A 16,979-nucleotide genomic window follows, 5' to 3' on the forward strand; every position below is an offset into this window, starting at 1 on the left:
TGTCTAAACACTCCAAATTCAACCCGAACTTTTATAATTAGTTAAAAGAATTGGATTGTTACATATTTTGACCCTAGGAAGAGTAACATAGCTGTTTACTGCTTCGAATCAATGTTCCCTCGGTTTTAGCCTGTTTTTTTGGTTTAAGCCTGTTTTGGGATTAAACGGGTTTAAGTGTTGTCTAAACACTCCAAATTCATCCCGAACACTTACAATTAGTCAAATGCATTGTATTATCAAACATTCTGACCCTAGAAACAGTAACAAAGCTGTTTACTGCTTCGAATCAATGTGTTCTCTCGGTTTTAGCCTGTTTTCTCGGTTTAAGCCTGTTTTAGAATAAAACGGGTTTAAGTGTTGTCTAAACACTCCAAATTCATCCCGAACACTTACAATTAGTCAAATACATTGTATTGTCAAACATTCTGACCCTAGAAACAGTAGCATAGCTGTTTACTGCTTCGAATCAATGTGTTCCCTCGGTTTTAGCCTGTTTTCTCGGTTTAAGCCTGTTTTGGGATTAAACGGGTTTAAGTGTTGTCTAAACACTCCAAATTCATTACGAACTCTTACAATTAGTCAAATGCATTGTATTATCAAACATTCTGACGCTAGAAACAGTAACAAAGCTGTTTACTGCTTCGAATCAATGTGTTCTCTCGGTTTTAGCCTGTTTTCTCGGTTTAAGCCTGTTTTAGGATAAAACGGGTTTAAGTGTTGTTTAAACACTCCAAATTCATTCCGAACTCTTACAATTAGTCAAATGCATTGGATTGTCATACATTCTGACCCTAGAAATAGTAACAAAGCTGTTTACTGTTTCGAATCAATGTTTTCTCTCGGTTTTAGCATGTTTTCTCGGTTTAAGCCTGTTTTGGGATTAAACGGGTTTAAGTGTTGTCTAAACACTCCAAATTCATCCCGAACACTTACAATTAGTCAAATGCATTGTATTATCATACATTCTGACCCTAGAAACAGTAACAAAGCTGTTTACTGCTTCGAATCAATGTGTTCTCTCAGTTTTAGCCTGTTTTCTCGGTTTAAGCCTGTTTTAGGATAAAACGGGTTTAAGTGTTGTTTAAACACTCCAAATTCATTCCGAACTCTTACAATTAGTCAAATCCATTGGATTGTCATACATTCTGACCCTAGAAACAGTAACAAAGCTGTTTACTGTTTCGAATCAATGTTTTCTCTCGGTTTTAGCATGTTTTCTCGGTTTAAGCCTGTTTTGGGATTAAACGGGTTTAAGTGTTGTTTAAACACTCCAAATTCATTCCGAACTCTTACAATTAGTCAAATCCATTGGATTGTCATACATTCTGACCCTAGAAACAGTAACAAAGCTGTTTACTGCTTCGAATCAATGTTTTCTCTCGGTTTTAGCCTGTTTTATCGGTTTAAGCCTGTTTTGGGATTAAACGGGTTTAAGTGTTGTCTAAACACTCCAAATTCATCCCGAACACTTACAATTAGTCAAATGCATTGTATTATCATACATTCTGACCCTAGAAACAGTAACAAAGCTGTTTACTGCTTCGAATCAATGTGTTCTCTCGGTTTTAGCCTGTTTTCTCGGTTTAAGCCTGTTTTAGGATAAAACGGGTTTAAGTGTTGTTTAAACACTCCAAATTCATTCCGAACTCTTACAATTAGTCAAATCCATTGGATTGTCATACATTCTGACCCTAGAAATAGTAACAAAGCTGTTTACTGTTTCGAATCAATGTTTTCTCTCGGTTTTAGCATGTTTTCTCGGTTTAAGCCTGTTTTGGGATTAAACGGGTTTAAGTGTTGTTTAAACACTCCAAATTCATTCCGAACTCTTACAATTAGTCAAATCCATTGGATTGTCATACATTCTGACCCTAGAAACAGTAACAAAGCTGTTTACTGCTTCGAATCAATGTTTTCTCTCGGTTTTAGCCTGTTTTATCGGTTTAAGCCTGTTTTGGGATTAAACGGGTTTAAGTGCTGTCTAAACACTCCAAATTCATCCTGAACACTTACAATTAGTCAAATGCATTGTATTGTCAAACATTCTGACCCTAGAAACAGTAACATAGCTGTTTACTGCTTCGAATCAATGTGTTCCCTCGGTTTTAGCCTCTTTTCTCGGTTTAAGCCTGATTTGGGATTCAACGGGTTTACGTGTTGTCTAAACACTCCAAATTCATCCCGAACACTTACAATTAGTCAAATGCATTGTATTGTCAAACATTCTGACCCTAGAAACAGTAACATAGCTGTTTACTGCTTCGAATCAATGTGTTCCCTCGGTTTTAGCCTCTTTTCTCAGTTTAAGCCTGTTTTTGGATTAAACGGGTTTACGTGTTGTCTAAACACTCCAAATTCATCCTGAACACTTACAATTAGTCAAATGCATTGTATTATCAAACATTCTGACACTAGAAACAGTAACAAAGCTGTTTACTGCTTCGAATCAATGTGTTCTCTCGGTTTTAGCTTGTTTTCTCGGTTTAAGCTTGTTTTAGGATAAAACGGGTTTAAGTGTTGTCTAAACACTCCAAATTCATTCCGAACTCTTACAATTAGTCAAATCCATTGGATTGTCATACATTCTGACCCTAGAAACAGTAACAAAGCTGTTTACTGCTTCGAATCAATGTTTTCTCTCGGTTTTAGCCTGTTTTCTCGGTTTAAGCCAGTTTTAGGATAAAACGGGTTTAAGTGTTGTTTAAACACTCCAAATTCATTCCGAACTCTTACAATTAGTCAAATCCATTGGATTTTCATACATTCTGACCCTAGAAACAGTAACAAAGCTGTTTACTGCTTCGAATCAATGTTTTCTCTCGGTTTTAGCCTGTTTTTTCGGTTTAAGCCTGTTTTGGGATTAAACGGGTTTAAGTGTTGTCTAAACACTCCAAATTCATGCCGAACACTTACAATTAGTCAAATGCATTGTATTGTCAAACATTCTGACCCTAGAAACAGTAACAAAGCTGTTTACTGCTTCGAATCAATGTGTTCTCTCGGTTTTAGCCTGTTTTCTCGGTTTAAGCCTGTTTTAGGATAAAACGGGTTTAAGTGTTGTTTAAACACTCCAAATTCATTCTGAACTCTTACAATTAGTCAAATCCATTGGATTGTCATACATTCTGACCCTAGAAACAGTAACAAAGCTGTTTACTGCTTCGAATCAATGTTTTCTCTCGGTTTTAGCCTGTTTTATCGGTTTAAGCCTGTTTTGGGATTAAACGGGTTTAAGTGCTGTCTAAACACTCCAAATTCATCCTGAACACTTACAATTAGTCAAATGCATTGTATTGTCAAACATTCTGACCCTAGAAACAGTAACATAGCTGTTTACTGCTTCGAATCAATGTGTTCCCTCGGTTTTAGCCTCTTTTCTCGGTTTAAGCCTGTTTTGGGATTAAACGGGTTTACGTGTTGTCTAAACACTCCAAATTCATCCTGAACACTTACAATTAGTCAAATGCATTGTATTATCAAACATTCTGACACTAGAAACAGTAACAAAGCTGTTTACTGCTTCGAATCAATGTGTTCTCTCGGTTTTAGCTTGTTTTCTCGGTTTAAGCTTGTTTTAGGATAAAACGGGTTTAAGTGTTGTCTAAACACTCCAAATTCATTCCGAACTCTTACAATTAGTCAAATCCATTGGATTGTCATACATTCTGACCCTAGAAACAGGAACAAAGCTGTTTACTGCTTCGAATCAATGTTTTCTCTCGGTTTTAGCCTGTTTTCTCGGTTTAAGCCTGTTTTGGGATTAAACGGGTTTAAGTGTTGTCTAAACACTCCAAATTCATCCCGAACACTTACAATTAGTCAAATGCATTGTATTGTCAAACATTCTGACCCTAGAAACAGTAGCATAGCTGTTTACTGCTTCGAATCAATGTGTTCCCTCGGTTTTAGCCTGTTTTCTTGGTTTAAGCCTGTTTTAGGATAAAACGGGTTTAAGTGTTGTTTAAACACTCCAAGTTCATTCTGAACTCTTACAATTAGTCAAATCCATTGGATTGTCATACATTCTGACCCTAGAAACAGTAACAAAGCTGTTTACTGCTTCGAATCAATGTGTTCTCTCGGTTTTAGCCTGTTTTCTCGGTTTAAGCCTGTTTTACGATAAAACGGGTTTACGTGTTGTCTAAACACTCCAAATTCATCCTGAACACTTACAATTAGTCAAATGCATTGTATTATCAAACATTCTGACCCTAGAAACAGTAACATAGCTGTTTACTGCTTCGAATCAATGTGTTCCCTCGGTTTTAGCCTCTTTTCTCGGTTTAAGCCTGTTTTGGGATTAAACGGGTTTACGTGTTGTCTAAACACTCCAAATTCATCCCGAACACTTACAATTAGTCAAATGCATTGTATTATCAAACATTCTGACCCTAGAAACAGTAACAAAGCTGTTTACTGCTTCGAATCAATGTGTTCTCTCGGTTTTAGCTTGTTTTCTCAGTTTAAGCTTGTTTTAGGATAAAACGGGTTTAAGTGTTGTTTAAACACTCCAAATATTGAGAGGTATGACCGTACAACCATCCGTACACGTGAAGAACTCGGGCCGTCCGTACAACCGTCCGTACGAGTGAAGAACTCGGGCCGTCCGTACAACCGTCCGTACGAGTGAAGAACTCGGGCCGTCCGTACAAGTTAGGTGAAGGGGCCGAGTATTCATGTTACATGGAGTAGAGAGGAAGCCTAAAGCCCATTAGAAGGCTCGAGAAGCATAAGTTAGCCGTTAGAGAGGAGAGAAGAAGATAGTCACATGTTTGGGGAACCAAACATGTCGCTTTCACCATAGGGATTTGTGGGACTCTCACTTTATGTCACTATCCAACTTGTATGTCTCGGCCAAGGGAGTAGCCCTACTTGTGTTTCCTTTAAATAGGCCTCCAGCCACCTTGTAATGATACACTTAAGGAATATACTCCTTCTAATACTCTTCTCACCAACGATTCTCTTGTTTCTCTACTCTACACACTTAATCGCTTACTAACTACTAAATTCAACATGGTATCAGAGCAGTCTTTCCATCTGTGACCCTATAAACCAACTCTTATTCTTTCCTACACTCCATTCTCTTCAATCTTTTCTCGCCATTCTCTGGTTCTATACTCGCTTTTTCTCAATTCTCTGGTTCATTTCTTAGCTCTTTCTCACTTACCTCTCGCAAAACTTGCTCATGGACACTACCAAGCCTATTGTCACTCCGGTGGTCTTAAAGGGGGCCAACTATTTGTTGTGGAAGAGAACCACAAAGACCGCGCTTAGTGGCCGGGGACTTTGGATCCACGTCGAAACGGACCAACTCCCCAAGAAAGCTACCAAGGAAGACGACAAAGAAGAAAAAGAAGAAGACAAGGAGGCTGATCTCGAGAAGGAAGTCAAGTGGTTCCAAGAAGATCAGACCGTGCTTGCCATTCTCCAAAACTCGCTAGACGCTCCAATTCTCGAGGCCTACTCGTACTGCGAGACGGCTAAAGAGTTATGGGAAACGCTAGCGAATGTATATGGAAACGTGACCAACTTGACTCGTGTGTTTGAAGTCAAGAAGGCGATCAACGGTCTCCATCAAGAAGACCTGGAGTTCACGAAGCATTTTGGGAAGTTTAGGTCTCTATGGGCCGAGCTTGAGATGCTTCGACCAAGTACAATCGATCCAGCCATCCTCAATGAAAGAAAGGAGCAAGACAAGGTCTTTGGCCTCTTACTCACCCTTAACCCGGCGTTTAATGATCTAATCAAACATATCCTCCGTGGAGACAAGCTGCCTACTCTTGAGGATGTTTGTTCTCAAGTACAAAAGGAACAAGGATCTCTTGGTCTCTTTTGTGGAAAGGAAGAACTAGCTACCGCGAACAAGGGGATTTACAAACATGACGACCGTAGGGTGATGGTATGTGATCACTGTAAAAAGAGAGGTCATGTGAAGGACAAGTGCTGGATTCTTCACCCTCATCTCAAGCCGGCCAAGTTCAAAGCCAATATCTCGCAAGAAGGGTCAAGCGGCCAAGGATCGGGTGCAGCTAACCAAGGCGGTATGACGTCAACGGCCATGGCCGCCTCATTTGGAGACCTTGTGAGGAAATCAGACCTTGAGGCTCTCATTAAGTCCATTGCTGCGCTTAAGGACTCCGGTATCACCTTCTTTGCCTCAAAACCTAGTAAATCTCTAGTTGTTGACTCGGGTGCTTCTCACCATATGATAAGTAACCCTAGCCTTATCCACAACATAAAACCAGCAATAGGCAATGTTATTATAGCTAATGGAGATAGTATACCGGTTAAAGGAGTAGGAGACTTGAAACTATTTGATAAAAATTCAAAAGCTTTCTTTATGCCTACATTTACCTCTAATCTTCTATCGGTTAAGAAAGCTACTGCTGATCTAAATTGTTACACCATTTTTGGGCCTAATAGTGTACATTTTCAGGATATTGAGACTGGAAAGATCCTTAGAGAAGGGGATGCTAGAGGAGATCTCTATGTCCTAGAGAATACTTCACCAAGTTCTTCTAAGTGTTTCTCTTTTGTATCGAATCTAAATACTATCTCGAGTGAGGTGTGGCATGCTAGATTGGGCCACCCTCACTCTCGTGCTTTTGAACTAATGATGCCTAATGTTTACTTTGATAACTCTAGTTGTGAGTCTTGTATTCTTGGAAAACATTGCAAATCTATTTTCCCTAAATCCACTACTATTTATGATCATTGCTTTGATTTAGTGCATTCTGATGTTTGGACCTCTCCATGTCTATCTAGGGACAATAACAAGTATTTTGTGACCTTTATTGATGAAAAATCTAAATACACTTGGCTTACCTTGCTTCCTTCCAAAGATAGAGTGTATGATGCATTTGTCAACTTTCAGAATTATGTCACTAATCATTTCAATGCTAAAATAAAGGTACTAAGATCGGATAATGGAGGAGAGTATACAAGTCACAAGTTAAGGGAACATCTCTCTAAACATGGCATATTACAACAAACAAGTTGCCCCTATACGCCTCAACAAAACGGTGTGGCTGAAAGGAAGAACCGACATCTCATGGAGGTCGCTCGGTCCATGATGTTTCACACCAATGTGCCCAAGAGGTTTTGGGGAGATGCGGTTATGATGGCTTGTTACTTGATCAACCGGACGCCAACAAAAGTCCTACAAGATGTCTCGCCATATGAGGTACTCAATAAAGCAAAACCTCCGTTAAGTCACTTACGTGTGTTTGGGTGTATGTGCTTTGTATTGGTACCAGGTGAACAACGAAGCAAACTCGACCCCAAAAGCACCAAGTGCATGTTCATTGGCTACTCAACTGGACAAAAAGGATACAAGTGTTATGATACAAAACAGGCCGGACCCTAGTCTCCCGCGATGTGAAGTTCGTTGAACACCAAGGTTACTACGATAAGAAGGACTGGGAGAGCCTAAAAGACTTGTCTCACTCCGCTTCCGACCGGTCGGCCAACTTACGGTTTCTTCTCGATCATTTAGGCATTACGCAGGCACCAAAACGCCCTAATGATGATGTTCGGACCAATACAATGCCCACTACCGCACAACATCAAACTGCTGGAGATGAGGCCCCTATACAGCCAACGGCTTACTCTGATGAACCAGAAGTCTCACCACAATCGGACACGGCCACTGAACCGGTCTTACACACTGACAACCCTACTGGCCAAAACGAAGGAGATACATCCCAAGATTTGAGTCCATCTCCACACCTACCTCGACGTAGTGGATGTATCAGATCTCATCCGTCAACATGGAAAGACAAACGGGTCTACTACAACAATCAAGCTGTGGCGCATCCTATCCAGGCTGTATGTTCGCTTGCCCTTGTGCCACCTGACCATGCGGCCTTCCTTGGAAAACTTGATGCTCACGTCATCCCTCAGACATATGAGGAAGCAAAGGAACATATGGAGTGGTTAGATGCCATTACTGACGAGACGGGTGCCATGGTTCGTAACCGTACGTGGGACGAGGCTGATCTTCCACAAGGGAAGAGGGCCGTGAGCTCCAAATGGGTCTTTACCATCAAGTATTTGAGTACTGGCGATGTCGAACGGTACAAGGCTCGACTCGTTGCTCGTGGCTTCACACAAACCTACGGTTTGGACTATACGGACACCTTTGCCCCGGTCGCTAAACTTCACACTGTCCGTGTTGTTCTCTCGCTCGCCACCAATCTCTCCTGGGATCTCTGGCAAATGGACGTCAAGAATGCCTTCCTTCAGGGGGAGCTCGATGAAGAGGTCTACATGCATCCTCCTCCCGATCTAGAAGATCTTGTGGCTCCGGGTAAGGTCCTACGCCTGCGTAAGGCAATTTATGGTTTGAAGCAATCGCCACGGGCGTGGTATCATAAGCTTAGCTCCACACTTCGCACCAATGGCTTCGAGAGGTCTGAACAGGATCATACACTCTTCACCCTTCGCACCACCAGTGGTCAAGTTGTCGTTCTTGTGTATGTTGATGACATCATTCTCACCGGCGACGATAAGGACGGTATTCTCGCCACCAAAGCTCTTCTTAACTCTATTTTTGACATTAAGGATCTTGGTGAGCTGAAATACTTCCTTGGGATCGAGATTTCTCGTTCTCCGGAGGGTTTGTTCCTATCCCAACGGAAGTATGCACTTGACCTCTTACATGAGACAGGTAAACTTGGGGCCAAACCGGTGCCCACTCCGCTTGAAGAAAGCTACCAGGTCAAGCGAAAGGGGGTGATGAAGCAGGCGCCCAATACTCCGGTGAATAAGCTTGCTGAACCGTATCAAGATGTGGGGCGATATCGTCGGTTGGTAGGAAAACTAATCTATCTTACAATCACACGACCGGATTTGTGCTATGTGGTGAACCAAGTCAGCCAACATATGCAAGCACCGACGAACTTCGACTGGAACACGGTGGAACGGATTCTTTGCTATATCAAAGGGAGTCCTGGCCAAGGTATTTGGATGGGGAAGAACAACAACACGGAGATAGTAGGATATTGCGATGCGGACTACGCGGGTGATACAATGGACCGGAGATCGACAACCGGGTATTGTACGTTCATTGGAGGCAATCTAGTGACTTGGAAGTCTAAAAAGCAAAAAGTGGTCTCATGTTCAAGCGCGGAGTCGGAATATAGAGCCATGAAAAAACTCACTAATGAACTCACTTGGCTCAAAGCTCTTCTCAAGGACCTCGGCTTCGAATCTGACCAGCCTATCATGATGCATTGTGACAACGAAGCCGCGATTCACATAGCCACAAACTCTGTTTTTCATGAACGCACTAAGCACATTGAGGTGGACTGCCATAAGGTTCGAGAAAAGATTGAAGAGGGCGTGATTCTTCCGTGCCACACATCAAGTAAAGATCAGTTAGCGGACATCTTCACTAAGGCTGCGAGTCCCCAAGTTTATGAGTACATTCATCAGAAGTTGGGTCTCAAAGACCCTACACGACCATAGGCCACTCACCTAACTCGTGGAGATCACACTCTTTTCCTTGGCATAGTTTTGTCCCATGTGGTTTTCTATGCTAAGGTTTTTTAACGAGGTGATCCTTCACGGGTTCCAAGCTTAGCCACTTCATCCGGCTAAGCTTGAGGGGGAGTATTGAGAGGTATAACCGTACAACCATCCGTACACGTGAAGAACTCGGGCCGTCCGTACAACCGTCCGTACGAGTGAAGAACTCGGGCCGTCCGTACAAGTTAGGTGAAGGGGCCGAGTATTCATGTTACATGGAGTACAGAGGAAGCCTAAAGCCCATTAGAAGGCTCGAGAAGCATAAGTTAGCCGTTAGAGAGGAGAGAAGAAGATAGTCACATGTTTGGGGAACCAAACATGTCGCTTTCACCATAGGGATTTGTGGGACTCTCACTTTATGTCACTATCCAACTTGTATGTCTCGGCCAAGGGAGTAGCCCTACTTGTGTTTCCTTTAAATAGGCCTCCAGCCACCTTGTAATGATACACTTAAGGAATATACTCCTTCTAATACTCTTCTCACCAACGATTCTCTTGTTTCTCTACTCTACACACTTAATCGCTTACTAACTACTAAATTCAACACCAAATTCATTCCGAACTCTTACAATTAGTCAAATCCATTGGATTGTCATACATTATGACCCTAGAAACAGTAATAAAGCTGTTTACTGCTTCGAATCAATGTTTTCTCTCGGTTTTAGCCTGTTTTCTCGGTTTAAGCCTGTTTTGGGATTAAACAGGTTTAAGTGTTGTCTAAACACTCCAAATTCATCCCGAACACTTACAATTAGTCAAATGCATTGTATTGCCAAACATTCTGACCCTAGAAACAGTAGCATAGCTGTTTACTGCTTCGAATCAATGTGTTCCCTCGGTTTTAGCCTGTTTTCTCGGTTTAAGCCTGTTTTGGGATTAAACGGGTTTAAGTGTTGTCTAAACACTCCAAATTCATCCCGAACACTTACAATTAGTCAAATGCATTGTACTATCATACATTCTGACCCTAGAAACAGTAACAAAGCTGTTTACTGCTTCGAATCAATGTGTTCTCTCGGTTTTAGCCTGTTTTCTTGGTTTAAGCCTGTTTTAGGATAAAACGGGTTTAAGTGTTGTTTAAACACTCCAAATTCATCCCGAACACTTACAATTAGTCAAATCCATTGGATTGTCATACATTCTGACCCTAGAAACAGTAACAAAGCTGTTTACTGCTTCGAATCAATGTGTTCTCTCGGTTTTAGCCTGTTTTCTCGGTTTAAGCCTGTTTTAGGATAAAACGGGTTTAAGTGTTGTTTAAACACTCCAAATTCATTCCGAACTCTTACAATTAGTCAAATCCATTGGATTGTCATACATTATGACCCTAGAAACAGTAACAAAGCTGTTTACTGTTTCGAATCAATGTTTTCTCTCGGTTTTAGCCTGTTTTCTTGGTTTAAGCCTGTTTTGGGATTAAACAGGTTTAAGTGTTGTCAAAACACTCCAAATTCATCCCGAACACTTACAATTAGTCAAATGCATTGTATTGTCAAACATTCTGACCCTAGAAACAGTAACAAAGCTGTTTACTGCTTCGAATCAATGTGTTCTCTCGGTTTTAGCCTGTTTTCTCGGTTTAAGCCTGTTTTAGGATAAAACGGGTTTAAGTGTTGTTTAAACACTCCAAATTCATCCCAAACACTTACAATTAGTCAAATCCATTGGATTGTCATACATTCTGACCCTAGAAACAGTAACAAAGTTGTTTACTGCTTCGAATCAATGTTTTCTCTCGGTTTTAGCCTGTTTTCTCGGTTTAAGCCTGTTTTGGGATTAAACGGGTTTAAGTGTTGTCTAAACACTCCAAATTCATCCCGAACACTTACAATTAGTCAAATGCATTGTATTGTCAAACATTCTGACCCGAACTTTTATAATTAGTTTTAGCCTCTTTCGGGACAAAATGGGTAAAAGTCGTGTCTAAACACTCCAAATTCAACCCGAACTTTTATAATTAGTTAAAAGAATTGGATTGTTACATATTTTGACCCTAGAAAGAGTAAGATAGCTGTTTACTGCTTCGAATCAATGTTTTCTCTTGGTTTTAGCATGTTTTCTCAATTTAAGGCTGTTTTGGGATAAAACTGGTTTAATTGTTGTCTAAACACTCTAAATTCATCCCGAACTCTTATAATTAGTCAAATTCATTGGATTGTCACAGATTCTGACCCTAGAAACAGTAACAAAGCTGTTTACTGCTTCGAATCAATGTTTTCTCGGTTTTAGCCTCTTTCGGGACAAAATGGGTAAAAGTGGTGTCTAAACACTCCAAATTCAACCCAAACTTTTATAATTAGTTAAAAGAATTGGATTGTTACATATTCTGACCCTAGAAACAGTAATAAAGCTGTTTACTGCTTCGAATCAATGTGTTCTCTCGGTTTTAGCCTGTTTTCTCGGTTTAAACCTGTTTTAGGATAAAACGGGTTTAAGTGTCGTTAAACACTCCAAATTCATCCCAAACACTTACAATTAGTCAAATCCATTGGATTGTCATACATTCTGACCCTAGAAACAGTAACGAAGTTGTTTACTGCTTCGAATCAATGTTTTCTCTCGGTTTTAGCCTGTTTTCTCGGTTTAAGCCTGTTTTGGGATTAAACGGGTTTAAGTGTTGTCTAAACACTCCAAATTCATCCCGAACACTTACAATTAGTCAAATGCATTGTATTGTCAAACGTTCTGACCCGAACTTTTATAATTAGTTTTAGCCTCTTTCGGGACAAAATGGGTAAAAGTGGTGTCTAAACACTCCAAATTCAACCCGAACTTTTATAATTAGTGAAAAGAATTGGATTGTTACATATTTTGACCCTAGAAAGAGTAACATAACTGTTTACTGCTTCGAATCAATGTTTTCTCTTGGTTTTAGCCTGTTTTCTCAATTTAAGGTTGTTTTGGGATAAAACTGGTTTAATTGTTGTCTAAACACTCTAAATTCATCCCGAACTCTTATAATTAGTCAAATTCATTGGATTGTCACAGATTCTGACCCTAGAAACAGTAACAAAGCTGTTTACTGCTTCGAATCAATGTTTTCTCGGTTTTAGCCTCTTTCGGGACAAAATGGGTAAAAGTGGTGTCTAAACACTCCAAATTCAACCCAAACTTTTATAATTAGTTAAAAGAATTGGATTGTTACATATTCTGACCCTAGAAACAGTAATAAAGCTGTTTACTGCTTCGAATCAATGTGTTCTCTCGGTTTTAGCCTGTTTTCTCGGTTTAAACCTGTTTTAGGATAAAACGGGTTTAAGTGTCGTTAAACACTCCAAATTCATCCCAAACACTTACAATTAGTCAAATCCATTGGATTGTCATACATTCTGACCCTAGAAACAGTAACGAAGTTGTTTACTGCTTCGAATCAATGTTTTCTCTCGGTTTTAGCCTGTTTTCTCGGTTTAAGCCTGTTTTGGGATTAAACGGGTTTAAGTGTTGTCTAAACACTCCAAATTCATCCCGAACACTTACAATTAGTCAAATGCATTGTATTGTCAAACGTTCTGACCCGAACTTTTATAATTAGTTTTAGCCTCTTTCGGGACAAAATGGGTAAAAGTGGTGTCTAAACACTCCAAATTCAACCCGAACTTTTATAATTAGTGAAAAGAATTGGATTGTTACATATTTTGACCCTAGAAAGAGTAACATAACTGTTTACTGCTTCGAATCAATGTTTTCTCTTGGTTTTAGCCTGTTTTCTCAATTTAAGGTTGTTTTGGGATAAAACTGGTTTAATTGTTGTCTAAACACTCTAAATTCATCCCGAACTCTTATAATTAGTCAAATTCATTGGATTGTCACAGATTCTGACCCTAGAAACAGTAACAAAGCTGTTTACTGCTTCGAATCAATGTTTTCTCGGTTTTAGCCTCTTTCGGGACAAAATGGGTAAAAGTGGTGTCTAAACACTCCAAATTCAACCCAAACTTTTATAATTAGTTAAAAGAATTGGATTGTTACATATTCTGACCCTAGAAACAGTAACAAAGCTGTTTACTGCTTCGAATCAATGTTTTCTCTCGGTTTTAGCCTGTTTTCTCGGTTTAAGCCTGTTTTGGGATTAAACGGGTTTAAGTGTTGTTTAAACACTCCAAATTCATTCCGAACTCTTACAATTAGTCAAATCCATTGGATTGTCACACATTCTGACCCTAGAAACAGTAACAAAGCTGTTTACTGCTTCGAATCAATGTTTTCTCGGTTTTAGCCTGTTTCGGGACAAAATGGGTAAAAGTGGTGTCTAAACACTCCAAATTCAACCCGAACTTTTATAATTAGTTCAAAGAATTGGATTGTTACATATTTTAACCCTAGAAAGAGTAACATAGCTGTTAATTGCTTCGCATCAATGTTTTCTCTTGGTTTTAGCCCGTTTTCTCAATTTTAGCTTGTTTTGGGATAAAACGGGTTTAATTGTTGTCTAAACACTCCAAATTCATTCCGAACTCTTATAATTAGTCAAATTCATTGGATTGTCACAGATTCTGACCGTAGAAACAGTAACAAAGCTGTTTACTACTTCGAATCAATGTTTTCTCTCGGTTTTAGCCTGTTTTCTCGGTTTAAGCCTGTTTTGGGATTAAACGGGTTTAAGTGTTGTTTAAACACTCCAAATTCATTCCGAACTCTTACAATTAGTCAAATCCATTGGATTGTCATACATTCTGACCCGAACTTTTATAATTAGTTTTAGCCTCTTTCGGGACAAAATGGGTAAAAGTGGTGTCTAAACACTCCAAATTCAACCCGAACTTTTATAATTAGTTAAAAGAATTGGATTGTTACATATTTTGACCCTAGAAAGAGTAAGCTAGCTGTTTACTGCTTCGAATCAATGTTTTCTCTAGGTTTTAGCCTGTTTTTCTCAATTTAAGGCTGTTTTGGGATAAAACTGGTTTAATTGTTGTCTAAACACTCTAAATTTATCCCGAACTCTTATAATTAGTCAAATTCATTGGATTGTCACAGATTCTGACCCTAGAAACAGTAACAAAGCTGTTTACTGCTTCGAATCAATGTTTTCTCGGTTTTAGCCTCTTTCGGGACAAAATGGGTAAAAGTGATGTCTAAACACTCCAAATTCAACCCAAACTTTTATAATTAGTTAAAAGAATTGGATTGTTACATATTCTGACCCTAGAAACAGTAACAAAGCTGTTTACTGCTTCGAATCAATGTGTTCTCTCGGTTTTAGCCTGTTTTCTCGGTTTAAACCTGTTTTAGGATAAAACGGGTTTAAGTGTCGTTAAACACTCCAAATTCATCCCAAACACTTACAATTAGTCAAATCCATTGGATTGTCATACATTCTGACCCTAGAAACAGTAACGAAGTTGTTTACTGCTTCGAATCAATGTTTTCTCTCGGTTTTAGCCTGTTTTCTCGGTTTAAGCCTGTTTTGGGATTAAACGGGTTTAAGTGTTGTCTAAACACTCCAAATTCATCCCGAACACTTACAATTAGTCAAATGCATTGTATTGTCAAACGTTCTGACCCGAACTTTTATAATTAGTTTTAGCCTCTTTCGGGACAAAATGGGTAAAAGTGGTGTCTAAACACTCCAAATTCAACCCGAACTTTTATAATTAGTGAAAAGAATTGGATTGTTACATATTTTGACCCTAGAAAGAGTAACATAACTGTTTACTGCTTCGAATCAATGTTTTCTCTTGGTTTTAGCCTGTTTTCTCAATTTAAGGTTGTTTTGGGATAAAACTGGTTTAATTGTTGTCTAAACACTCTAAATTCATCCCGAACTCTTATAATTAGTCAAATTCATTGGATTGTCACAGATTCTGACCCTAGAAACAGTAACAAAGCTGTTTACTGCTTCGAATCAATGTTTTCTCGGTTTTAGCCTCTTTCGGGACAAAATGGGTAAAAGTGGTGTCTAAACACTCCAAATTCAACCCAAACTTTTATAATTAGTTAAAAGAATTGGATTGTTACATATTCTGACCCTAGAAACAGTAACAAAGCTGTTTACTGCTTCGAATCAATGTTTTCTCTCGGTTTTAGCCTGTTTTCTCGGTTTAAGCCTGTTTTGGGATTAAACGGGTTTAAGTGTTGTTTAAACACTCCAAATTCATTCCGAACTCTTACAATTAGTCAAATCCATTGGATTGTCACACATTCTGACCCTAGAAACAGTAACAAAGCTGTTTACTGCTTCGAATCAATGTTTTCTCGGTTTTAGCCTGTTTCGGGACAAAATGGGTAAAAGTGGTGTCTAAACACTCCAAATTCAACCCGAACTTTTATAATTAGTTCAAAGAATTGGATTGTTACATATTTTAACCCTAGAAAGAGTAACATAGCTGTTAATTGCTTCGCATCAATGTTTTCTCTTGGTTTTAGCCCGTTTTCTCAATTTTAGCTTGTTTTGGGATAAAACGGGTTTAATTGTTGTCTAAACACTCCAAATTCATTCCGAACTCTTATAATTAGTCAAATTCATTGGATTGTCACAGATTCTGACCGTAGAAACAGTAACAAAGCTGTTTACTACTTCGAATCAATGTTTTCTCTCGGTTTTAGCCTGTTTTCTCGGTTTAAGCCTGTTTTGGGATTAAACGGGTTTAAGTGTTGTTTAAACACTCCAAATTCATTCCGAACTCTTACAATTAGTCAAATCCATTGGATTGTCATACATTCTGACCCTAGAAACAGTAACAAAGCTGTTTACTTCTTCGAATCAATGTTTTCTCTCGGTTTTAGCCTGTTTTCTCGGTTTAAGCCTGTTTTGGGATTAAACGGGTTTAAGTGTTGTCTAAACACTCCAAATTCATCCCGAACACTTACAATTAGTCAAATGCGTTGTATTGTCAAACATTCTGACCCTAGAAACAGTAGCATAGCTGTTTACTGCTTCGAATCAATGTGTTCCCTCGGTTTTAGCCTGTTTTCTCGGTTTAAGCCTGTTTTGGGATTAAACGGGTTTAAGGGTTGTCGAAACACTCCAAATTCATCCCGAACACTTACAATTAGTCAAATGCATTGTATTGTCAAACATTCTGACCCTAGAAACAGTAGCATAGCTGTTTACTGCTTGGAATCAATGTGTTCCCTCGGTTTTAGCCTGTTTTCTCGGTTTAAGCCTGTTTTGTGATTAAACGTGTTTAAGTGTTGTCTAAACACTCCAAATTCATCCCGAACACTTACAATTAGTCAAATGCATTGTATTATCATACATTCTGACCCTAGAAATAGTAACAAAGCTGTTTACTGCTTCGAATCAATGTGTTCTCTCGGTTTTAGCCTGTTTTCTCGGTTTAAGCCTGTTTTAGGATAAAACGGGTTTAAGTGTTGTTTAAACACTCCAAATGCATCCCGAACACTTACAATTAGTCAAATGCATTGTATTATCAAACATTCTGACCCTAGAAATAGTAACAAAGCTGTTTACTGCTTCGAATTAATGTGTTCTCTCGGTTTTAGCCTGT

General features: G+C 39.2%; 1 protein-coding gene across 1 annotated transcript; it reads left to right on the top strand.

Annotated features, from left to right (window-relative positions):
- The first annotated feature begins 5,185 nt into the window (after positions 1–5,185).
- On the top strand, positions 5,186–9,468 carry LOC147928544 (uncharacterized). Its single transcript, XM_087486189.1, has 3 exons — positions 5,186–6,295; positions 6,437–6,647; positions 7,355–9,468. Exons 1-3 carry the CDS (start codon positions 5,186–5,188, stop codon positions 9,466–9,468), a joined length of 3,435 nt encoding a protein of 1,144 aa, XP_087342315.1.
- Positions 9,469–16,979: the final 7,511 nt, after the last annotated feature.

Source organism: Camelina sativa, chromosome 14, assembly GCF_030686135.1.
Source record: "Camelina sativa cultivar CO46 ecotype springtype chromosome 14, ASM3068613v1".
In the NCBI taxonomy this organism is placed as follows: Eukaryota; Viridiplantae; Streptophyta; class Magnoliopsida; order Brassicales; family Brassicaceae; genus Camelina; species Camelina sativa.